At 49.6% G+C, this 24,931-nt stretch overlaps 1 protein-coding gene across 1 annotated transcript in view; it reads right to left on the reverse strand.

The window, feature by feature from the left end:
* Positions 1–24,931, reverse strand: part of KATNIP (katanin interacting protein) — a 180,719-nt gene that overhangs the window by 106,871 nt on the left and 48,917 nt on the right. The window contains exons 4-5 of the mRNA XM_063100158.1: positions 18,832–19,001; positions 17,076–17,173 (exon numbers count right to left, since the gene is read on the reverse strand). Coding sequence (XP_062956228.1) covers positions 17,076–17,173; positions 18,832–19,001 — 268 coding nt within the window. The remainder of the gene's footprint in view (positions 1–17,075; positions 17,174–18,831; positions 19,002–24,931) is intronic.

A 24,931-nucleotide genomic window follows, 5' to 3' on the forward strand; every position in this document is an offset into this window, starting at 1 on the left:
TTCAACCTCTCAAAAAGGGCTTTATGATCCCTGGCCTGCACAGATACACACTGTGGATATCCTAAAATGAAATACAGAATGAAACACTTCCCGAGCTTTTCAGACTGCAGAAACTTTGTGTAGTGGGGCCTCTCTTTCTTCTTGCATTTCTTGGACCATTCTCCTTGGAAACAAACTACTTGTTTGGAAACAAACTCTTGGCCTAGTGTGGCAGACTGCAGGCTGTCCCTCAGGGGCCATTCTCCCTTCCTCTCTTGTATGGAGATCCAGATGTGCATGTGGCATTCCCAGCCTTCTCTGCAGCGAGGAGGGACCACGTGAACACACTCTGGCTAACGAGGTGAGGCCAGGAGGCAGGGAGGTGTGCTGCATCTTCCAGGTTGTGCTCTTAAAGGGAAGGGGCTAGCCTTCCCTTGCCCCGCTCCCTTTCCCGCCAGCTGGAACATGGGGGTGGGGTGGAGCTGCCTGGCGCTATGGGGAGGAAGGCCATATCTGGAGGATGGAGGAGCAACAAAACTGGCTGCCTGGGCTACTCGATGATGTCTTGGCATAAGCGTGACTTCTCCCATTAGAGAGACATCAGCTTTCTTGTTGTCCCTCCATTGTTATTTGGGTCTCCCTGTCAGAGCAGCCAAACCTGTACCTTAACCCATACACCTGGCATGCAAAGTTCCCTACAGTCTGGCCTCAACCTCTTTCCACACACCTGACAATTCGGCCAAACAACTGCTTCCTGGGCCCCAAGGGTCTGCAGCTTTGTCAGTCCAGCATCCATGCCCTGACCTTTAGGAAATGCCTCCCTTGTTTTTCTCTGGGGCTTGTCCCCCTCTTTCCTCCCTCCTTCTCAACCCATGTGTGGCCCAAGGGTGGGAATGTGAGGCAGGCCTGGCCAATCAGCCCATTCCACCCCTTACAACATGCCCTGGCCAGCTGGTTCAGAGACTAAAATGGACCTAAGGCAGCCAAGGAAAACAGCACTGGGATTTCTGTTGGAATCCTGTTAGAGTTGGGGGAAGAGGTGCTGTCTTCCTACAGGGATGCTGAGCTAAAGGGAAGTCTTCCAGCAGCTGCTGGGGATCACTCTGGCCCTAGCACAGAAACACAGCTAAGAGGCTGAAGCAGTGTCCTGATGGATTTGTTTAGAATGCCTGGATCCAGCTGCACCTGAAGCAAACCCTACTGAAACTTTCTTTTTGCTTAAGCTAATGTGAATAGGATTTATGTTACTTGTGACAGAGTCTTGACTGTCACCTGTTTCCTAAACTCTCCCACCTCTATGCATTTGCTTGTGCTGTTCTCCCAATCTTAATGCCACTCTTCCAAGTCTTCTCCATGTATCCAAACCCTACCTTGCTTTGGAGACACTGCTCTCTGCCTACCCAGTATCTGTCTGCTGCCTGATTCTGCTAAGGCAGACACATGTCCCTCGAAGATGGTCACATTGCTGGAGGCCTGATAGAGTCCGGATGTGTTGTCCCCGGCAAAACTCATGTGGAAATCTGATCCCCAATGTGGTAGTGTTGGGAGCTGAGTCATGGGTGTGGAACCCTCATGAATGGATTAATGTTCTCCCTGGGGCATGGGGATAGTGAGTGAGTTCTCACTTTATTAGTTCCTGCAAGAGCTGGTTGTTTATAGGACCCTGGCACCGACCTCTCTCTCTTTTACTTCCTCTTGCCATGTGATCTGCTTATACCCACTGGCTGTCCTGCCATTTTCCACTGTGTGTAGAAGCAGTCTGAAGCCTGTGCCAGATGCAGCTGTCTCAGAATCGTAAGCCAAATAAACCTCTTTTCCTTATAAATTACCCAGTCTCAGGTATTCTGTTATAGCAATACAAAAGTGGACTAATACAAGGCCCTTGCAGCTAGGGATGGCCATGTGATCCAGGTGTGACAATGCAGCAGGTGAAGTCTACAGAGTGGAGCTTCTGAGAAAACTCCTGTCTTCCTGGTAATCAGGACAGACTCAGTGGATACAGGACCCTTCTTCCTGATTGGAATGCGGATGGGATGTTAGAGCAGCCATCCTGTGAGCATAAGGAAGAAAGCCCCACACTAAGGATGGCCCAATGGAAAAAGAGGAGCCTGGGTTTCTGGTAGCATCATCGTCCACCCGTCCTACCAGCTCTTGCCTCCAAATGCCTTGTTCATGAGAGAGAAAAAAACATCAAAAGCAGTTGATGAGCCATAGTGGTCCAGCTGCTGTTACCTGCAGCTGAACTCAATCCCAGCTGACAGCCCTCCTTCAGGCACTTGCCATTTTTGTGGTTATATTACAGCTGCTCATGCGAAGTGAAGGGCAAGGGTTCTAACTCAGGCAGACTGGTTTGATTCCTGGAACTCTGAGGCTTATTCCCTGCATGACCTCGGGCAAGTCACCCAACCTCGGGCAAGTCACCCAACCTCCCTGAGCACCAGTTTCCACATCTATTAAGACAGCACTCAGAACACCTGCATCATAGAGCTGTGGCAAGGATGCCATCAGGGATGCAGGCTGAGCCCCAGGCGTGGGGCTCTGGCACACAGCACAGTGGGGCTGCACCTGCTGACACGGTGTCAACTCTACACAGGTGGCCAGACCTCCCCTCGGGTGTATGTTTCATTCAATGTGGCCCCTAAAAGCAAGTCACCTACACCATCTGGTAGTCACTTGGGCAACTGCCACCTGTTCCAAGGCTGGAGGTAAGGGTGGCTGTACTGGATTCTGAGCAGGGCTGGGGCTGGGTAGCCTCTCTCGACCTGCAGGGGCACAAATCTGAGCAGGAGGCCTCCTGAGACATTATGCACAAGGTGCCTCGCTTGCCTCGCCCTAGACTGGGCCCAGCCACTGAAAGATGGAAGAGGACACAGGGTCACGTGTACTGACTCTGGCCCAGCTCAGGGATACTCAAGGGTAATTTAGGCCACACATTTCCCCTTATGCACTGGAGTTAGAACCTTTCACCCCCTGTAAGATTCAACAGCCCCACGTGCTTATTAATAAATGTAGCCACTGTCATGATGATGAAGAAAATCACGTGGGAGACTTATTGCCCTACAGGACTCTCAGTAACTTAGGACAGAATTCCTTTCTGGTCCAAGTTCACACTGCCCTGTACCCTGCCCCCCTGTCAGCACTTTCACACTGGGTGCCATGTCACTTAATGCAGAATAGGTGCCACTCCAGGAGCTTCAGGTGCACTCACTCATTTAGTTCTTATAACAATCCCAGGAGGAAACCGAGGCTCAAGGACGCAAGCCACTTGCCCAAGGCTAGGAAGCCTAATCAGAGGCTTGACTGTAAACCAGGGATGGGCTAACATTTCCTGTAAAGGGCCAGAGAGTAAATATTTTAGGCTTTGCACGCCATTTGGTCTCTGTCACAAGAAAGCAGCCACAGCCAATGCCTAAATAGGTGTGGCTGTATTCTAACAACACTTTATTTACAAAAACAGGCTGAGGCTGGATTTGGCCTGAGGGCTATAGTTTGCCCACCAACCCTGTTCTGAATCACCACGCTATGCTGCCCTCAGCAGGCATATGACGAATAAAAGAGCCGTCTGGGCTACAGTGGCCTTTGGAGAGAACAGGGGGATTAGAGAATTTCCTGAGAATATCTAACACACAAAAAGGGAGGCAGAGGCTGAGCTATAGAGCATTTGAGAAAAATAGAGAGAGAGTTTAAGGGGCTGAAAAAAGGAAGCTAAGGAGTCTTCCTGAGAGAATGGGGAGGAGGATGGGGTGCAGAGGGAAGTGCTATGGACACATTGCTCCTAAAGGACATTGGGTCACGTTGTGAGGCCCTACCTGGGCTCTGGGTGCCCCGTGCTGTTTCTGGGACTGCACATCCCGTCTACCTTACCCCACCCCACCCACTGCCTCGCTCTCCACCCTCTGCCTCACTGCCCTGGGCTCCGGTTCCATGTGGCACGGCTTCCTCCTGGGCTCTGTCAACTTGTGCTCTCGGAGGAGCATGTGTGAGTGTCAGTGGTGGGGTCTATGGAGGGAAAGCGCCACATGGAACACAATAAAACTGGGGGCCTCCAGGCTAGGAGATTCCTGGAGTCTTTCTTGCCTAGGCCTGGACAAAGCTGTGAAGGCTCGGAAGTTCCCCTCTGAGATGGGTTTTCCATGGTACCTGCGGGGAGAGTGCACTCCGCCCTCCTCCACAGGAACCACTCAGCAACAACGTCCAGATGCTAGGAGGCCTTACAGCTGGGGAGGAGCTGATGTGACAGAGCAGGGAGGGAGACAGCTCAGGGGAGGACCGCTGGGCACCAGGCCTGAGGAGGAGCTGACTACGCAGCACCAGCTGGGGTCTGGGGTGCACTTGGCCCCTCTATGGGTCTCTGGTCCTTTATTTAGAAAGGGAAGGGCCTAGACTACGGCCTTGCTACTCCAAGTGTGGTCCATGGACCAGCAGCATTGGCCTGTCCCAGAATTTGTGAGAAATGCAAAATTCCAGACCCCATCTCAGCCCTAGAAATCAGAACCTGAGTTTTAATAAGACCCCAGGTGATTTATACACACATTAAAATGTGAATAGCACAAGATCAGGAGATCTTTGAGGCTTCATGGTGGACACCTTGTTTGTGCTGTCCAGTATGCATTCCCCTGTCTTCTGGTAAAAACACCCTAATTTTCTTTTGGAAAATCCTCCCCTCTCCATGTCCCCAATTCAAGTGGTTTAGGTGGAACTGAGTCCCCCCATCCGGGGTGGATGGGGCATGGGACCGAGGTCTGGCCAATCAGAGCATGACATCGCCTTGGCCCACAATAATTGTGCAATTGGTTTAGGGGAGCTGAAGAGATGTAATAGCAAACGGCATGTAAGCGGGGAGCTGCTGGTGACTGTCTGGGCACCATATGGGGCACAAGGGCCAAGCAGAGTTGGGAGATGGAGAACGAGTCCTGCTACATTGAGCTCCTGGGCCAAGCCGTGCCTGAATGTAAGGGAGCAAGTAAGTCAGGATGAATACAACTCTGCAGGCCCCTGATTTGAACCAAAAGATGTAAGAAAGAGTTGCAGCATTCTAGCAGGAGAGAGCCCAGGCGGGTCTTCCTCTTCTGAGGTTTTCCCATCTCCCCTTCCCAGCAGCTTAGCACCTCCACTCGCTTTGCCAAGATTTCACATTTCCAGTTGACACTTAATCAGCAAGTCCTTACTGAGCACTGGCTGCATACGAGGTTCCAGAAACAAGGCGAGAATCCCCCAAAATTAAAAACCAATGCCCTGCCCTCAAGGAGTTCGCAGGGCACACAACATGTAAGAATGCATTTATGAAGCAACTTGTGACAAAGTTAGTGTGGTCCAGAAAGAGTTTCTAATGCTGAGTGGGTGGCAGAGAGGGGAATAAATAGTCCCTCCATCTGGCCTGCTCTCCGCCCCCAGCCCCAGGGAGGCTCCTCTGCCACCGTACCCAGGCTGGCATGTTCCTGTCCAGCCCCTAGGCTGCGCATGCTCCCTGCCTCCCACCTTCACGCCCTTGCATGGGATGATGCCTGTGCTCCTGGCTGTTATTACCTGGAGTGGGTGTTTCCAAGTGGCTGCTTCCCTGCCTACCTGCAGCCCAAGACCTGGGTAGACCTGTGCAGTATCACTCATACACAGGAGGACTGAAAAGCCCCGATACCCAGACACCCACGTTTGCCAGCTCAAGCTGGCTCATTTCATACTCAGCCCAGTACAGGCCCAGAGTTATCTGCATGTACCTGCTGCCCCGCGTAGCAAAGCGTTCTTAGAGGTGCTTGTGAAAGCTTTTTGTCAGGTAGAAAAAAGCAAGGTGAGGGCTGCCCTTCTGGCTGTGCAGGGGTGTGCCATGTAAATGGCTCCCTCTAGAGCAGGAGCGCTCTGAAAATCCTGACAAAGCAGGTCTGGGGTGTGGAGCAGGTTGACCTCACCTGATGTGCTCTTCCCAGATTTGTCTGATCTCTTACAAACAATAGCGATTGACACTCTGACAGTGCGTGCTGTGTAAGGTCACTGCAAAGGCTGCTGCTTTATGGGTAGTTTCATTTACTGTCCTCACTGCAGGGGCTTCAGACTCAGAAAGAGTATAAACAAAGGAAAGGGCCCCCGACACTGCCCATCTTCACTTTTGAGCTTTCCTGAAGGTGCTGCAGCTGCCTAAGCCACAATAGGATACCGGATATGGCAGCTGAATGAGAGCAAAGCCTCCGCTTCAAAAATCACAATGAACTTGCTTTCAAGACCTTTAGGAAAAGCCCACCCCACAGTAAATTGCTGGAAGGTCAATCCCTTCACCACCAATTTAATGCTGAGAGCAGATGACGTTCATCAAATCTGACAGCATTTTGGTAAACGACGGCTCTGTTGATTAGGCCGCTGTCCACCCAAGTATTACAAGGCTGAGAAAGCCATAAATCTTAATGCACTGGTAGCAGCATAAAGATCTAAGGCCTAGGTGTGGTGGGAAAAAAGGACAGTATGAACCAGAGCCCATATATATCAACACCAGCCCATTCCACCAGGGATGGCAGCTCAGAAACCCAGCATTGCTGTTGCTGTCACCCTCCCTGAGCCTCCAGAAGCAGTCTTGACAGGGTTTTATAGCCTTTCGGCCAGCGTTTGGATGACCCTGTGACTATGTGGCTGACGGATCCTCAGGCCTGTACACTGAGGCAACCCCTCTGTCGGGGGTGCTTCTTTATTGCTGGGCAAGACAACAATAAGAAGAGACATAAGGGAAATCTATTTTACTGGGAGAAGGGAATGTGTAGGGCCTGGTCAGTGGAAATGGGACGCGTGGCTCAAGAGAGTTTCAGGGAAACACAGGAAGTTTGGCAAGCCAGCCAGTGGGAGAGTGCAGAGGACGGGGAGGGAAGGAGATGGTGCCGTGCTGGCTGTGAGCAAGGCTGTGACTGCAGTTCTCGCTGGGCACCGTGGCCACTGTGTCCCTTGCTGAGCTGGCCACACCCAGCATGAATACACAAGGTGACTGTGTGGCCCCGCCAGTCCCTCCTGCTGGGCACTACTGTATGGGAGAAACCCCAAGACTGGGAGAGGGCTGTGCTCCCTCTGCTGATGGGGTGGCTTCTGAGAACTGGCCATTGACAACTTTGCTACCTTGACCACTCTTCCCACCCCTGGCAGCCTCCAAGGATGGCAGAGCCCATCCAAGTGTTAGTATAGAGAGACCGTCTTCCTCTCTGTCCTATGGACCCCAAACTCTGTCTCTATGGGCTTTCTACCAGAGAAACTTTCAACTTAACTCTGCTTCTTGGGGCCAAAGGAAACCAATCCACTCCCTCTTCCACATGGCAGTAATAATAATGTGGTTAGCGAGTGAATTTACTGTCCCATTACACCTTCCTTGATGAGAAGCTACAGGATCCACAGCTCTTGCCTAAGGCACAGCTGCAGCACAGGTGGGATTTGCATGAGGTGACCCAGCCCCCAACTCCAGTCACAGCCGTGGGAGGCAGGAGCAGGCACCTGGTCCAGGCCAACCAGCTTGCAGTCCAGAACAGCCTGGGAGATTCAGATGGTCTCTCCCTGGGAAAATTTCTTTTTTTTTTCTTTTTTTTTTTTTTTTTTGTCTTTTTCGTGACCGGCACTCAGCCAGTGAGTGCACCGGCCATTCCTATATAGGATCCGAACCCGCGGCGGGAGCGTCGCCGCGCTGCTAGCGCAGCGCGCTGCTAGCGCAGCACGCTACCGAGTGCGCCATGGGAAAATTTCAACTAAGGAATGCTGAGAGGAAAAGCTGTACAATGGAGGAGTACGGTGAGTCAGGTGAACGCTGAAGTTATGAGTCAGAAGGTAAGGGACAAGGAACAGAAGTCACAGTGGGGGGCGGCAGGAGGCTGGTAGAGAGAAAGAAGCCTGCCTTAAAGCCTGCACTTGGGCCTCCCGCAGCCACCTGCCCTTGTGGGCAGTCCTTTCTGCACACAGCAGCTGGTGAAATCCATACTCTTTCTGGCAGTCTCCTAAGCCCTGTATGATCCAGCCCCTATTCCCTGTGCAGTGGCCACCCCTGCCTCTTCTCAGCCCCTTCCCATTGCCTTTGCTCTCCCTGTGCTCTCCACCTGGGACACTCTCCTCGCACATCTTCCCAGGGGCTGGCTCCAGCTAATAACCCAGGTCTGGGTTCAGATGTGGTTCCCTGTGAATCAGATGGCCGCCTTCCCTGCCCTCCTAGCTGAAGTGACTCTTCCCCAGACACAGTCTGCCTCACGCTGTGGCTGTCTCCTTCAGAGCACGTGTTGATTGACTGGCCTGCTTGCTTCTGGTCCTCTGCCTCCCCACCCACTCCCCATAAACCCAGCCTGCCTCGCTCACTGACCTCAGCACTGATGTGTCCAAAATTTAGTAGGTGCTCAATAAATGTTCCAAGAATGAATGAAGGCCTGAATAAGGAAAACACTAGAGGGAAGAGCTCTGAGATCTCCAAGCCAAGTCACCCTCACCACCTGCCCCTCCACTGATCACAATGGCCAGTGCTATTTATGGACTGCCTCTTCTGTGCCATACAAAACAAGCTCATCCAGTCCTTAGAAACTACCCTATGAGGTAGGTACCCTTATCAACACCATGTGCTGGAGGAGGAAGCAGGCACCGAGAGAGCCGGATGAGGAAGCAGGCACCGAGAGGGTAAGTAACTTATCTAGGTCTGTACCAATGGTAAGCAGTGGAGCCAAGGCTTTGAACCCAGGCTGCTGGGTCCCAGAATCTATGCTCTTAACTACTTCTCTGGCTTGTCCATCACTTGCCGCCAAGTGCTCCCAGCTGAAGCAGCAGACAGCCCCTGCTGATGGACCCCCTGTAATACATGCTGCCCTGGGAGGTTTTATTGACGATGAAACCAAAGCTCAGAGAGGTTACATTACCAGCTCCAGGACACACAGCTAGGAAGCAGACCAAAGCCCAGTCCCTTCCACTCTTGAGGGGCCACAGATTCAAATGCCCCAATGATCCAGGAGGGGAATAAAAATATGGTGCAGGAGAAACAGCAGCCCCAGCACGATGATAAACTGCAGCTACCACCCAGCCTCAGCATTGGGGCTCTAAGGGACTGGTGGGGACTGTGGCAAATGGGAGGGCTTGTGCCCTGTCTAAAGGGGGCAGCCACCACTCGGCTCCTGCTGCTGGCTGCCCAATGGGAGGAGGATGGCCCAGCATGGGGACCAGATCTTTCCAGGGAAGTAGGAATCTAGATATTTTATATATAATTTTTTCTTAAATTTAAATGTTGGCAAATGACTAAAAGTCTTTTTCAAACTGTGTGAGTCCAAAAAACATTATGTCAGGGCAAGTTTGACCCAAGGCTTCAAGTTGTTAACTTTTGGACTCCACCAGGCTGGCCCCACACATGTGAAGCAGTCTCCTCCCAGCTAAGCAGTCCCCTTGTCTTCACAGCAGGAACTTTAAGGGCAGGAAGTAAGCTGCCTTGGATTTAACCCCAGAGCCTCACACAGTGCCTGGCTGGTGCCAATTGGTTTCTGTTAAATTAATGGACGATTTCTTCCATGGCGTGCCTTGTAGCACACTCACCACTTCTGAGTGCTCCCCTCTATACCTCTAAGAGGTGATGCCCACAGGACTCTGTGTGTGTGTGTGTGTGTGTGTGTGTGTGTGTGTGTGTGTGTGTGTGTGTGTGTGTGTGTGTGTGTGTGTGTGTGTGTGTGTGTGTGTGTGTGTGTGTGTGTGTGTGTGTGGCTGGGGTTCTGGGTACAATTTAGGTTCAGCCAGTCAGGTGGCCTCACATGAGACAGGAAAAGTGGGTGACATGAAGGGAGGAGGGGATGTGGCTGTTTCTGTGCTGAGCACAGTTGTGGAGGTGGCAGGGTTTCCAACAACATCCCATGCTGCTTGCCAGGCTATGGGGCAGGGTCTTTCTTTGCAGTGTTTTCTAGCAGGCACAGGCTGCTGAGGCCAACAGTTGTGGCAGCGGCTTCCTGCTTCTTGGGTCATGGTTAAGGTGATGCGTTCCTGGTGCTAATCCCTATCTTCCCAACTGTGTCCTTGGTGGCAGCTCTCCTGGCAGGCCAGAGCTAAGTGACTGTGCTTTCTGGGCACATTCCTGGAGGCCCACCCCAGAGCTCACTCCTCAGGCCAGCCCATGGATTTCCTAGACACCTGACTCCCTGCATTCCTTCTGCTTAAAATAGCCAGAGTGGTCTTTGTTGTTAGGCACTGACTGACCCCTGACTGAGACAGCGCAGAATGACAATCATGGCCCTCGTGGCATCAGGAAGCCAGGAAATTAGCCATGATTAGGCCCTGTGAAGTGTGGACCACAGGAGAGACCAAGGAGGGATGCTAATTAATCCTAGGCCAAGTCTTTTAAATTGCACAAGAGTCTGGGGCTAGCCATTAAGTCACAGTCTAAGACACAAATATGGCTCCTGGTAATAGAAGGCACTCAAAACAACTAGGAGAACTGTCTTAAGTGAGAAGTGGAGAAAGGCCTCATTAACAAGAAATTAACATTCACTGCTGGGGACAGAAGGAGGCCTCCAGGGTGTAAGCCTTGCCCATCAGCACAGAGATAAGGAGTTAGCTGGCAGGAGCCCCCTTCCATTCAATCACAGACTTGAAAAGTCTGTGGGGGTACTTTCCCTGTGGGGAAGTGGAAAGACCCCTGGGTTTGGAGTCACAGGTCCAGGGTTTAAATCCCATCCTACCCTTTTCCTTTAGTAGCTGTGTGGCTCTAAACAAGTCACCTTGCCTCTCTGGGCCTCAACTTCTTCAGCAACACATTGAGGACATTTAGGGTTACTGTAAAGACCAGCTGTGCTGATAAAACATACATGAGAATTTACTGTAGACTTATACATTTGGTATGGTGTAAATGTTATCTGGCAGTTGATACATTTTGAACATAACCAGTGCCATTTTAGGCAAGGCCAAGCACAAAATGGCCTTGCCAGCCCCTGCCCTCTTTTCCTTACGAGAAGCCTCGTGACATCTGTGAAATAGAAACCCTTTTTGGCTTCTGCATAGGTGCAATTTTCCACCCCGGTTGCATCAGCCAGGTGGAGCTTCCGCACTAGTGTAATGCTCCCTCCTCAATTGCATCAGCCAGCTCTGGCACCCTACAGCCTATATAAGCTTTCCCACCCCAATGCCTGGTGCTGCTGTCCACTTTGAGGGCAGCCCTGGCTGCTGCTCTCCATTTTGAGTGCAGCCCGGCAGATTCCTTTTCTTTAATAAAGCTTGATCAGTACCCGGCCTTTTGGCTCGCTTTCTTTCATTTTGATGCCGAAACCCGGGAAGGGTCCTGGCCAGGACCCTTGGCTGATCCCCTCTTGGGTTGATTGGCTCCCAGCCACCCTACCTGGACCTGCCAAACCAGGTACCTCCGGGACTCTCTCCTCTTGCTGTTTGAAGACCAACACATCCAACATTGGCCTCAATTCAGGGTGAGTCAGTGGGTCCATCCTACTTCTATGGGTTCCCCTGACTACATTCTACAACTACTGTCTACTTCCTGAAGACCAGGCACCTGGCTGAGGGAACTCCTCTCTTGCCCTGGCTATTGGAGGACACTCCTCTAGCTGGTGGGTCCTCTTGCAAAGGAAGGTGCACAACAACGAGTATGCTCTTTGTTGACACTCTTCTACTAGGACTGCTCGTTTCCTTTCTCACCCTTCACATGGGATCCTCACAATCCAAACCTCCAGGATCTACACCTCTGGGCTGTTTCCTGGCCAATCTCTTGGCCTTCAGGGAGATATTAAGCGCAAACGCCTCATTTTCTACTGCAATCAGGTTTGGCCTAAATACAAACTAGACAATGGATCCCAATGGTCAGAAAATGGCACTTTCGATTTGGCAACTCTTAGAGATTTAGACAACTTTTGTCACCGCAACTTTTGTCACCGGAACAGCAAAGCTGGAGAGATTCCTTATGTTCAAGCCTTCTTCTATATCCAATCATGTCCTTCTCTTTGTCAAAACTGTCCTACATCTCAAATTCTCCTAGCTCATGCCCAACCTCCCCTTCCGGGAATGAATCAATCTTTTGATCCATCAGACCACTCTGCTCCCCGACCACCTCCTTATGCTCCAAATCTTTCACCAGCCCCTTTACCTCTTCCCTCTCCTCCCCATACCTGGTCTCAAGACACTCATCCTCAACCACCCAACCCCTCTCCTTCTTCCCCTTTGTCAGATGACAACCCTGCCTCAACTCTGGCTCCTTTATACCCCTGATATGAAGTGGCTGGGATGGAGGGAATTGTCTGAGTCCATGTCTCTTTTTCTCTTTCAGACCTTTCCCAAATTGAAAAATGACTGGGATCCTTTCAATCCGACCCAGACACATATCTGTCCCTTGAAGACAGGGAGCAGGTCTGGGTAACTGCCCAACAGCAGGCAGATGAGGTACATGCCCAAAATAATAGGCAGCCTGTGGAAGCCATTGCCATCCCTCGCATGGACCCAAATTGGAACTACCAGGCTGGCCACAGGGACCAGGACCTCCGGGATAATATGATCACACACCTACTTCACAGTCTCCAAAAGGCTACTCACAAGTCAGTCAATTATGACAAGCTTAGAGAAATCACAAAGACATTCACCGAAAATCCCAGTGAGTTCCTAAACCATCTCTCTGAGGCTTTACATAAATACACACATATAGACCCAAACTCCCCTGCAGGCATGGTTCTCTTACACTCTAACTTTATTACCCAATCAGCCCCTGATATTTGAAAAAAGCTAAAAAACTTGAGGATGGTCCAAATACAACCCAGCAAGACCTCCTCAATGCTACTTTCAAGGTCTTTAACAATAGGGAGGAAGAGAAGAAGGATCGATACAAAAGAGCTCAGGCCAAATACCAGCTCCTGGCTAATACTATCCTGGATTCACATACTCCAAAGCTGGCTGCCTCTAGGGGCAAGCCACCTGGGAACTGCTTCAAATGCAGTCAACCAGGCCACTGGGCATGGGTCTGTCCTAACCCCAGGCCCCGTCCTGGGCCCTGTCCTCACTGCAGCCAAATCATTGGGGGGGTTGACTGCCCCACTCGCTAGAAAGGGAGTGGCCTAGTCCCCAACCCACAGCCTTTGGCTTCACAGCCATCCCTACTGGAGCTTCCTGGTTTTGCTCAGGAGGAGGACTGACGATGTCCAGGGCCCGAGGCCTGCACAGAGATCACCACGTATGAGCCCAGGGTAACTTGCCTTGTAGCAGGTAAGCCGATCTCTTTTGTCATCGGTACAGGGGCCACTTATTTTACCCTTCCTGAATATGCAGGACAAACAATACCATCCTATATCACAATAGTAGGGGGTCACGGGATGAGAATACCACCCACGGCTCACTCAACCCCTTTCCTGCACCCTACATCACACCCAATTCACACAGAAATTTTTAATAATGCCTCAATGCCCAACCCCCTTACTGGAACGGGACATTCTTTCCAAACTCAGGGCTCCTCTTACCCCAAACACTTTAACTCCAACTATAATATTCCTGCTACAGGCTGCCCCAGACCTGGCCCCTAAGACCTCTACCCGCCCCTTTCCCCCAAACAAAGTTAATCCTATGGTATGGGACACCTCTTCACCTTCCATCAAAAATGCTTTCTTTTCCATCCCCTTACACCCCACCTGTCAAAACTTGTTTGCCTTCACTTGGACTGACCCTGATACGTGTCGTTCCCAACAACTCACCTGGACAGTACTGCCTCTGGGATTTCAGGATAGCCCCACTTTTAAGCCAGGCCTTAGCTCAGGACTTATCTGAGCCTCTTCCAACCTCTAGTACTTTAATATCCCACAAAGCCCATTCATTTTCCTTTCCAGTAATTAAAAACTGCTCTCCTCACAGCCCCAGCTCTTCCTCTCCCAAACTTAACTTATCCTTTTATACAACATAATTGTGAAAAGGCTTTAGATTTCTTTCTCCACATTTCCCCCCACCCCATTATGCGGCCCCAAATCCTTTCACTCTTGCAGGCCCGCTGCATGTTGTTCATACAAAAGCTGCTCCAAGATTGGTCTCACCCGCCACCTCCAGTGTTGACGACATCCTTGCATGGGTAACTGAATTAGCCTGGCAGGGCGCCCTTTGCGACTATACCCCTGACATGGTTACCCTCTATTCCTTTTCCCTACTATGTATTCTTTTGGCTCCCTGACCCTCTGTATCCTTCCGCTGTTTTTTCTCCTATCTCAATGCTCCAACCCACCTGTAATATGGAGGTTCCAGGTCCACAGGGCTGACGGGACAGTCCTCAATGAGTCAGACTGGTCCCTGAGAGACTCATCCGTCTCCATCCAGTTTGACACATGCTCGGCCATAAGCAGCGGCCCAACTTCCTTGGCATTCCTCACTGATTCTTATGGGTTCCTTGACTGGGAATGGTCTTATATGACCGAACACAAGTAACTCCGCTTTAAATACCGCCAACCATCTAGCTGCATAGACTCCTCCCAATATTACTGTCCCTACTGGTCCTGCCCCATGGCCTACATGGGATATAGTCAGTCTTGGCTCCAGCGCCTTCCTGCTTCGGCCATTTGTGGTAAGGGAACCTGTACTCCCATTAAGTTAAACATACCAGACTCTTCCCATTCCCGATGGAGTTCAGTGCGCTAGACTCCGGCTTGATGGGAAGGGGCGGAACCCTGGTGGCCTTATCAGCATTTTTAATATTTCTATATTCCCAGGCCACCCACGCTCAATTTAACATCCCTCACACTATCTTCCCCTATCACTCTACCACCATCACCTGTTGAGCAACTCCTAAATCTAACATACCTCTTTTTAACTTCCAACACTTCCACACTTTCCACCTCCCCTACATGCTGGCTCTATCTCCCACTTTGTGAGAAACTTTTTGTGGTCACCCCCCTCCCTGTTGATGCAGCCTGTAACGTTTCCACAAATTTCATCTCATTGGGGACTGTCAGCATTGTGCAGGGCCTGCCCACACTCTGCCTTACTAACACCACCAACACTACTGCCAGCCATTGTAGCGCTACCACTCACTTACCCACTCCTCATTCATGCCCTAAAATTGGGATATATTTCCTCTGTAAAACTATGTTATCCCATTGCCTGCACCCTAACGTGATTTCTTGCATATTCGTTTGGCTTGTCCCTGACATCACCGTCCTGACAGATGGAGAGATGGAGATGGGACTGGGACTAACTTTGGTCCCCCTCTCAGGAAGTGCCCCCCGCTCCTGTAGGGCACTAATTCTACCCTTTTAATTGGGGCAGGGATCCTTATTGCAACTGGGACTGGCGTAGCGGGCCTTGCTACCACCTCTCAATTCTATCAAAAACTCTCGGAAGAACTAAATCAAGACATGAATCAAGTGATAGATAGCATCTCCTCCTTCCAGCGACAGGTCACCTCGCTCGCGACAGTCGCTTTACAGAACCGTTGGGCTCTTGATCTCCTTACAGCCAAGAAGGGAGGCACCTGCCTCTTCTTGGGGGAGGAATTCTGTTATTATGTAAATGAGTCCAGGGTGATCCAAAACAGCTTAAAACATCTAAAAGCAAGCATTGATCTCTGATGCAAAGAGTTACAAGACACAAATACACCTTGGGGGTAGCCCCAGCTTTTAACCCCTTGGCTACCCTGGCTTATGCCCCTACTAAGACGCCTAACTGTGCTGGGACTCATCCTACTCTTTGGTCCCTGTCTCTTTTGGTGTTTCTCTAATTCCTTGCACGAATGTATGCAAGCCTTTACCAACCAAAAGGTCACTGAACTCCATGGGAGGAGGATATCAGCCCCTCAGAATCAGCGGCCCTTCCCTGGAAGAATACAGCCTCCCAACACAAAACCAACACCCCACCACATAATTTTTCCTTCTTTTCGAAGATCTCTGTCCATTCTCAGCAGGAAATAGCTTCAGAAGAAAGAGACCTCTGTCCCTTTTCCCCTCTCCTTATACTTAAAAGGCGGGAATGATAGGTTTTGAACATAACCAGTGCCATTTTAGGCAAGGTCAAGTACAAAACGGCTGCCAGCCCCCACCCTCTTTTCCTTATGAGAAGCCTCGTGACTTCTGTGAAATAGAAACCCTTTTTGGCTTCCACACTGGCACAATTTTCCACCCCAGTTGCATCAGCCAGGTGGAGCTTCCACACTGGTGTAATGCTCCTCCCAATTGCATCAGCCAGCCCTGGCACCTATATAAGCTCTCCCATCCAGATGCCTGGTGCTGCTCTCCACTTTGAGGGCAGCCCCGGCTACTGCTCTCCATTTTGAGTGCAGCCCCATGGATTCCTTTTCTTTAATAAACCTGATCAGTACCCAGTGTTTTGGCTTGCTTTCTTTCAGCAGTAGTTCCCAATCCTGGTGAACACAAGATTAACAATGACAATAATAACAACAACAAACCACTGCGTAAGTCTCACCAAGTCAGAATCTCTGCAGGTGGGAGCATCCGTATTTTAAAACCTTCCCAGGGAGACCCACTGAGCCCAGATAAGGTATCAGTAACTACAGAATCTGTGTGGGCAAGGACACAGAGCTTGCAGTGACAGGTCTGGGTTTGTGTCTTGATTCTGCCACTTCTCAGCTGTTGACCTTGGAAAGCCCATGAACTTTTCTAAGCATCCATCTCCTCAGCTCCCTAAAAAGAGGATGGCATTGGAACTTGCCCCAAGGTCTGCTGTGAGGACAGAGGAGCAGAGTCACAGAGGAGCCAAGCCCATGCCTGGTCCCTGGGGTGGGTGCTCAAAACATGTCAGCAGCCACTCACACTGGCGTCTCAGTTCTGTGGGGTGGGGACTTTGTTGCACTCACCAACTGTTTCCCTGGCATCTAAGACCATGCCTGGCACATAGCGGGTACTCAATAAAAAAATGGCTGTTTGAACAAATCATCATTATGGAGCTGAGAGTCTGACCTTCCTACACTCCCGGTTGGGCTAGGGTGGCCCATCCAGAAGGGAGGACCATGCAGCAGAGAGCGGGCTCTCCAGAGGCCAGATCCACGTGCAGAAAGGGCATCGCTACAGTGCCCAGCCAGACTCACCTACTGCCCCCAGGACTTTAAATGCTGACTATGTTTCTCTTCCCACAACACCCCACACTCCCAATTCTGAAGTGTGAGCTGGGACCATACATAGTCTGGACTCTGTCTTGGGTTTCCAGACCTGGTGCCATCCTCGGCGCTGGACTTTGATGGGGGCTGTCCGTGAATTGCGTCTTAAGGCTTCTTCGGCTTCTCGAAACAGGGTCCTTTGTCCGCAATCTGCACCAGAGACGAGGGAAGGAGGCCGGTGAGGTGCTGATGACAAGCTCAGACTGATGGGTTGCTTTGTAACTTATATCTAAAATGCATGTCATTGTGTCCAAAGTCTTGAGTATGAGGACATTCACTGCAGTGCTGTTTGTAGCAGCAAGACAACGGAAAACAAGCTAAAAGCTCAGCAAAAAGGGAATGGGTAAATAAGTCACAGAACATCCACACTATGGAATAATGTGTATAGTGTACAGACAAATCAGGAAGATCTATACATACAAAGAACAATCTCCAAAATATAGAAGCAAGGTACAGGAAACATACAATATGTCACCATTTCTGTAAAAGAGGGCAGAGGAGAGATATTTGTTAAATGAATGAATGTACTCCAAGTACAGAGAATCCTGTTATCTGCTCTTCCTTGAAACCTGGACCAGGAAAGGCCTAATTCTACTAACTAGCAGCAGGTCTGCCCTGCCTCGTCCACCGGGAAATGTAGGAGAGCCACTGGTTTCTCTCTTTGCCCTGGGGGCTAGGAAGCTCCTGCTAACTCCCTGATGAACATCAGTGGCTCTCCTAGGGGAATATTTTGGGACATCACTTTTTCCTCTATCTCTTTATTGTTGTTTTGACTCTTACTTGTGTACGAATGGCTTGGGAACCTTACCAGACCTGTTAGGCAATGACTTAGAATAACGCAAATCCAGGTTGTTATGTGTCAGACACTTTACATGTAAGTCACTTAATCTTCCTGGCAAGCCTGCAAGGTGGGTATAATTATTCCCATTTTACAGAACAGGAAACTGAGGGTCAGACAGGTCTCAATGGCCTCTTGATTTCAAAGCTGTACTTTCAAATCCAGCTTGGTCTCTTTTTAAGCCCTCTTCTTGAAACTCAGTAGCACACTGGCCTCTCAGACAAAGCAGCCTGTCTTGAAGGGCACTCTGGCACCCTGGGTACAGTCACCTTCATTGGTGCCATTTCAAAGATGAGCAAACAAAGGCACAGAGTGGCTTCCTCAGAGTAACACGGCCAAATTAGGAGCTGACTCCACCTGCTCTGTCACTTCATTCATTCAACTACTGCATCATTCTGGAGCTAAAATTGGGCCAGAACTTGGGGTGGATGCTTTTCTTTACATTCACATGCTTCCTGTGCTTTTCTCATAAGGCACATGAAATCTGTGTAAAGTAGGCATGGTATGGATTAACAATGCAGAAATGCATGGTGGAATTAAATATTACACAGGGGTTAGATACTAAAATTAAGACATATCAAGTGAAAATTGAGTATAATCAAAATTACCCCAAACATATCCTTAAATTGCTGATACTTGGGACCCAGGAAACGTAAAAGCTAGGAATGAACTGCTCTGGCCACCTTTGCTCTGGGCAAGTGGAGGCCAAGACTAGAATAAAAAAGTACAAGGGCACTTCAAAAAGTTTGTGGAAAGATAGAAGTAAAAGATAATATGAATCTTTCCATGAATGTTTTGAAGTCCCCTTGTATTTCTTTTTAGAACTCTCATGCTCTCTCTTTCTGGTTAAGTGGGCATACAATAACTAGTTATCTCCTGGTGAGTTCGTGTACACAGGATGTGGTTCCACAGTCCCTAATTAATTTTAATTAGCAGAGCTATTGCTTGGCCTGGAAGGGCCTGTGCTCACCGTGTGTCCCCTCAGCGTGAGAGGCACTTCTGGAGAAGTCAGATGGAATGGCTTTCCGTGGTGACGTCTTCAGCTCAGAATTGGCCCCATTGACATAGACGGAGAAACCTTGCTCTAAGTGCTCCAGTCTCAATTGCATAGGGTCCTTGGCTTTCAAATGCTTTAATATCCTGGAAGACAAATGATCACTTGCTCCTCATCATGGAAGAGTCTGGGCTACCGCCACCCCCAAGCCAGGAGTGAACTGCTGTTCCGATAGCGAAGCAGCTCTAATCAGAGGCTGGGTGGCATGTGCCCAGCTGTTTGTCTACAAACAGCCCATAAGAGGCCCATTACGCACATGGAGAAGCAGCAAGGGGGAGACTGTTTTGGATCCTGCAAGGAAGTTTCTGCTCTCGTTCTGAGGCTCAAATGTATGTCAGCAAAAATGAATGCACAGGGTCCCTTCCCTGCAGTGGCCAGGGTGGAAAGGAGGCATGCACACACTGCTACTATGCAGGTTTCCAGAGACGGTCCCAATTTTATGCAATTTTACTTTGTGTGGAGAGCAACCCTGTGTCTGTAACGAAAAGTGTTTCGGGGTCTAAAGCTCTGTGAGAGAGGTTTCATATAACATAACCATATCTACAAATCATAAAATCATCAGATGGGTGGACTCATGTTTTGCTTCAGTAAATATGTCTTCTCAAACATACCTTTGATATTTCAAATGCCATCATTTCGTATTCTGATGCAGTTAAAAAATGTATCAATGCAGGTGTTTGTTTAAGATTAATGATAATGCTATCACAGCCTTTGGCTAGAAGGGTCTTCACATGAGCGTGACCAGGTCCTAATTCAGCTTTCACTAAAGCCCAACCTCACACCTCAATCTGGGTCCCTTCCCCACTCTTGATGGTGCACTGCCACAAACTGTGTGCACTGTCCCTTCAGCCCCCTCCAGAACTGCTTCTGTTTGACACAAGCCTCTCCAGTGTCTTTATAAAAACCTTCACGTACCCCCACATCAACTAGATTTATAAAGACAACCAACCAACATGGCAACGGAGGTGCATCTTCTTTAGTAACTAAGTACCTACCTACCAAATTAGCAGAATTTAAATTTTTAAAAATAACAGTAATTACATAAAAGGTCTGTACTAGGCGCCAAACTCTGTTCTAAATACATACACAGTCAATTCTCGTTATTCAGATAGCTATTTTCCAGAAAGTCACCATGAACATTGAACTAGCTAATACTGAACCACTGCTCCTAGGGGAAATATAGGATTAGGTTCCTGCGAGTCTCTGGTCACAACATTTTCATTAACCAATGAACACATAGCCTTGTTCTATGTGTGTTTCTGTTTAAAGATGCCTCATTACCGTATTGATTATTCACACTGAACTCACGGCCAACAGCACTCTAACTCAGGCCTAACAAAGCGCATCTAACATGTGCATTTTCATCTTAAGGCACACTGCAGCCCTCTTGCACTTAGGAATACCGTATGCCATTTCTGCACTATGCATCTAACATGCACATTTTCATCTTAAGGCACACTGCAGCCCTCTTGCACTTAGGAATACCATATGCCATTTCTGCACTATGTCTGGGAGCCGGTTTAAACAGCAAAATCACCAACAAAAAGCACAAAAATGCAAAAACCATGCCACTACATATACTGCAACAAGGACACTTTTTACAGTAGGGGAACTGAAGCGAGAAGGCAGTGTTGCATTGTTCCACCTCAGCTAGGAATGTGTCAGGTGACCAAAATTTTGCTCCACTCTGCATATGTCCGTGAATGACCACAAAAGCACAAGTATTAATTGTGGGATTCTGGATACATTCTAGCGAGTAGACAAATCCACAGATACAGAACCTGAGAGTAAAGAGATCAACCGTATTAGAACATTCATCTTCACAACCCCATAGGGTAATTACGTTTACTATCCTCATTTAATAGGTAAGGAAACTGAGGCACAGAGAGGGTAAGTAACTTGCCCTAGATCACACAACTAGTTTGTGGCAGGGCTAGATACAAATTTAGGCAATTTGGCTCCAGAGTCTTTACCACAGCAACAACAACGTCTAAAGCTAGAAAGATGAGGTTGAAACTGGCAATCTTAGATCTTGTTGGTAGCTCACAGAACCTTCTTGGAATTAATATAACTGTATAGAAAATGCCCTATGCTTGGTTTTTGCCTGGGGAAATGGAAGCTGGGATATTATGTAGTTGCTGTGATTATGAAGACTGTAGAGTCATTGGGGTTTGTTTGTGATGTGTTCAGCGGGAGTGAGAAAAGCAAAGTAAAAACTGTGCAAGGGCCGGCCCATGGCTCACTCGGGAGAGTGCAGTGCTGATAACACCAAGGCCATGGGTTCAGATCCTATATAGGGATGGCCGGTTAGTTCACTGGCTGAGCGTGGTGCTGACAACACCAAGCTAAGGGTTAAGATCCCCTTACCAGTCATCTTTTTTAAAAAAAAAAAACAAAACAAACCCTGTGTACATGTGGTACGTGCTAAGCTGAAAACATTGTGTGTGTGGACCCAGAGTGGAAGGTGATAAATGTAAAACTGAAATTGGCTGTCAAGGGAAGGCAATGGCATTATGGCTGATTTCTTTGTTTGCTTTTTAAGTGTTTCTTTAGCAGCTGATACATCCATCCTTTCAATAATCATGGCAGCAACATTTATTACAGACTGCTTATCTCTTGCCAGCCTTGGAAGCCTGGGAGATGCCTGATTGTTGGGCAACAACGTAAAACAGAAGGAAAACACAAGTAACTAAGAGACGATTTTCCAAACACAGCAATAGCTATGCTCGCCAGAGCCAACAATCAAGAATGCTGTGGGTCTCAGCAGTCCCCGGGGAGAAAGCAGAGCCAGGGTCCCGGGAGGCCCCACAGCAGAGCAGAGCAGGGCAGGAATCTGATCACCCAGGCACAGAGCCTGCCTCAGCTTCTCCCCTAGATCCTGCCCTCCCTGTCTCCTGATGCCATGTTAATGGCTATGGCACCCGGTACCCAGGATCAGGCTGGCACTCCGCGTGTACCTCTCCTTAAGCAGAATGATTTAAGAAAAAGTGGATTTATGAAACTGATAAACTGGGACATAATTATTCCAGCTGGGAAAGGAATTGCTAAAGGAACTCCCCTACTGCAGCTGAGCGTGTCAGTAATATTTGGGTGGCTTCAAAGAAAAGTGTTATTTTTTTAATCAATAGCCTACTTTGCATAAAAAGCTGTCCTAGGTGCAGAGGATTCAGATAAATCAGATTCAGTTCCTGCCCTATGTAAAACTGAGCCCTGCCCACCTGCGGCCCCGCCACCCTCCATTCTCTGGCAGGTTTTGTTTTTTTCATGATGCATGTCTCACTGCCTGATGTTATGTTGTGGATTTATCTGTGTATCTGTCTATCTTCCCTCCCTCCCCACTGGAAACTGACTCCTGGGCACAGGCATTGTCCTGTCGGCCACGGTGCCTGTTGCATGTGAAGAACAATGAGGAATGCTCTCCATGCCTATTTCTGGAACAAGGGGCCCCAGGGAACTCAAGGTCTAGCAGGGGACAGGCTGAATGTCCTAATGCTTGCACCTGCCATTTACCTGATGCACATCACAGCCATCATTTCCATCTTATCCTTGTACTGACTTTTGGGGTCACCTGTACAAAGAGCTCTTTTGCCCAGGTAAGGAAGAGGAGAGATGGCAAGTTAAGAGCAGGTTGTCATGGGGGAGTGTGACTGGGCACCTGACGCGGTTGAGGCTGGTGTGGTTGGGGGACTCTTCTCCTCATGGGCCACCAAAGCAGGGACGTAGATGGTGAGGACTTAGTGAGTACAAAGGGTGAGCAAGTGTGTTTGTTGCCCATAGGACAGTGGCCTTACTGTGACTGGGCTTAGGACTGAGCCATGTGGCTGCTGTGGGACTGTGAGCTAGCCACATGGTTCCTCCATACCTCGGTTATCCCAAGGGTCAAATGAGGTATCCTCTAGGCCATTCAAGGATTATCTGGGTGCCAGCTGGGGCAGAAGAGGATGAGGAGGAGGAGGAGGAGGAAGAGGAGGAAGAGGAGGAGGAGGAGGAGGAAGAGGAGGAAGAAGAGGAAGAGGAGGAGGAAGAGAAGGAAGAGGAGGAAGAGGAGGAAGAGGAGGAGGAAGAGGAGGAGGAGGAGGAGGAAGAGGAGGAGGAGGAGGAGGAAGAGGAGGAGAAGGAGGAGGAAGAGGAAGAGGAGGAGTGCAGTCTTGGACGGTGGGCTTTCTGTGGGCTTTCAAGTACCTTGTCTTACAACATCCTTCAGTGGCCCTGGGATTTAGGTTCTATCATGGGCCTGTTTTATAGATGAACTTGCCCAAGGCCAGAGAGACAAGGAAGCAGCCGAGCTAGGACTTGCATGCCGGTCCATGGGGCTCCAGAGCCTGTGGCCCCACCTACACCGTTCTGCTGTTTCTTGCCCCCAACACGAGGCACCATGCAACAGGGGCTCTGAGCAAGGGGAGCTCAGAGGAGGGAGCAATGGCTCACAGCTGGGGGATGCTTGGAGGCAGTGGCCTTTGAGTCCAGCCTTGAGGGATAAAGAGATTCTGTCATTTCATTTACCAGAACCTGAGAGGCTACAGGAGCTCAGTACTGGAGGCTCTGCCATTTCCCCAGCTTGCAAGACCTTGGGCAAGTCCCTAAACCTCCCTGGGGCCTGTTTCCTTTCTGTAAAATAAGACTAGGAATGCCTATACCACCACGGGCTGTCCTGAGGACAAGATGGGATATGGGATGAAAGCCCCGGTTCAGAGACCAGCCCATGTGAGGCCCCCAGTGATGCTGGTCCTCTCCTTCCTTTTTCTGCCTGGATCTCCTCCTGGGGCATGTTTTGCTCTAAGTTTCCCCCAAACAGCCTTTCTGAGGACCAAACAATGTCCTGTTGCTGCTTTCTTCGACCCAATGAACAGATCTGCATCCACCCTCCAGTCTAGAAGTTTATGTTACAGCCCCTCCCTGCTGCCATCTCTTCAGATGCAAGGGCCCTAATGTTTTCAGTTGGTCCTCGTGTCTCAGCCCTTTGATGGCTCTGCTTGCTCTTCTGCAAACTTTGTTGGGAGTGATTATGTCTTTCATGAGGCTGAGTGACCAGCATCCCTAAGAGTCCAGTGGGAGGTGGAGGGAGGGTTTGTGCAGGGGTGAAGCAGCACTGTCAAGTCTCCAGAGTCTCCCCCTCTCCTCCCTTCCCTAGTTCTTTCTTGGAGCACATGATCACTTTCTGCTTCTTCTGGCATAGTTAGAGGTGGCTTTGTGCTCACCCTGCAACTACCCAGGGAGTTCTGCAAGGGCGAGCACTCTGCAGTGCCACCTGTTCTTTCTGCCTGCTTGGCAACTCTCCCCCCTCTCCCAAACAGGGCTCTTCAAACTTCCTTTGGGAATGGCTCATTCCTTCTCTTACTCCATGTGGCCTGGGGGGACTTCTGCACTGCCCAATTTAGTGGGGTGGCCAAGTGGCCAGTAGGACTATACCACCTCATCAAACACAGGGAGGGATTGGCTTGGGATGGGAATGGGGTCCGAGCCAGGTCAGTGAGCGCCCTCTTCAGCACTTTTGGAGAAGTACTAGGAAAGAAATGCTCTCTTCCATTTGAGGTAGGATGTGAGTAGGGGCTGTCCTGGTCATCATGAGGGCAGTACCTGCCTGAGAATGATTCCAATATGGGGAAACAGAGGTGAGAGATGGAGAATGGCTGATTCAGTGACATCATTTAAGCTCCTGGATCCAGCTATGCCTAAAGCCAGAGTATCATGCTGGGTTTCTTAATTCCATAAACTGATACATTTCCTAGTTGCTTAAGCCCATTTGCCTTGGGCTTCTGTCCCTTAAAAGCAAAGGAGCACTAACTGACAAAGCCTGTCTTCCTCCACACAATGTTCCCCTTTGCACCAGTGATAATAAGATGAAATCCTGCTGAATGTATTACGAACAGCATCACCCAGCACCTTATGGACAGCTGTGTTCTGGGCAGATTTCTGCTAAGAACTCACTCCAAAGACTGCACACCCCCTCTTGAGTGACAGGCGACCCAGAGGAGTTTTCATCTCTCTCGATGCCCAGTGTCAAGCTCAGAGGCTG

The sequence above is a fragment of the Cynocephalus volans genome, chromosome 6, assembly GCF_027409185.1.
Source record: "Cynocephalus volans isolate mCynVol1 chromosome 6, mCynVol1.pri, whole genome shotgun sequence".
Lineage (NCBI taxonomy): Eukaryota > Metazoa > Chordata > Mammalia > Dermoptera > Cynocephalidae > Cynocephalus > Cynocephalus volans.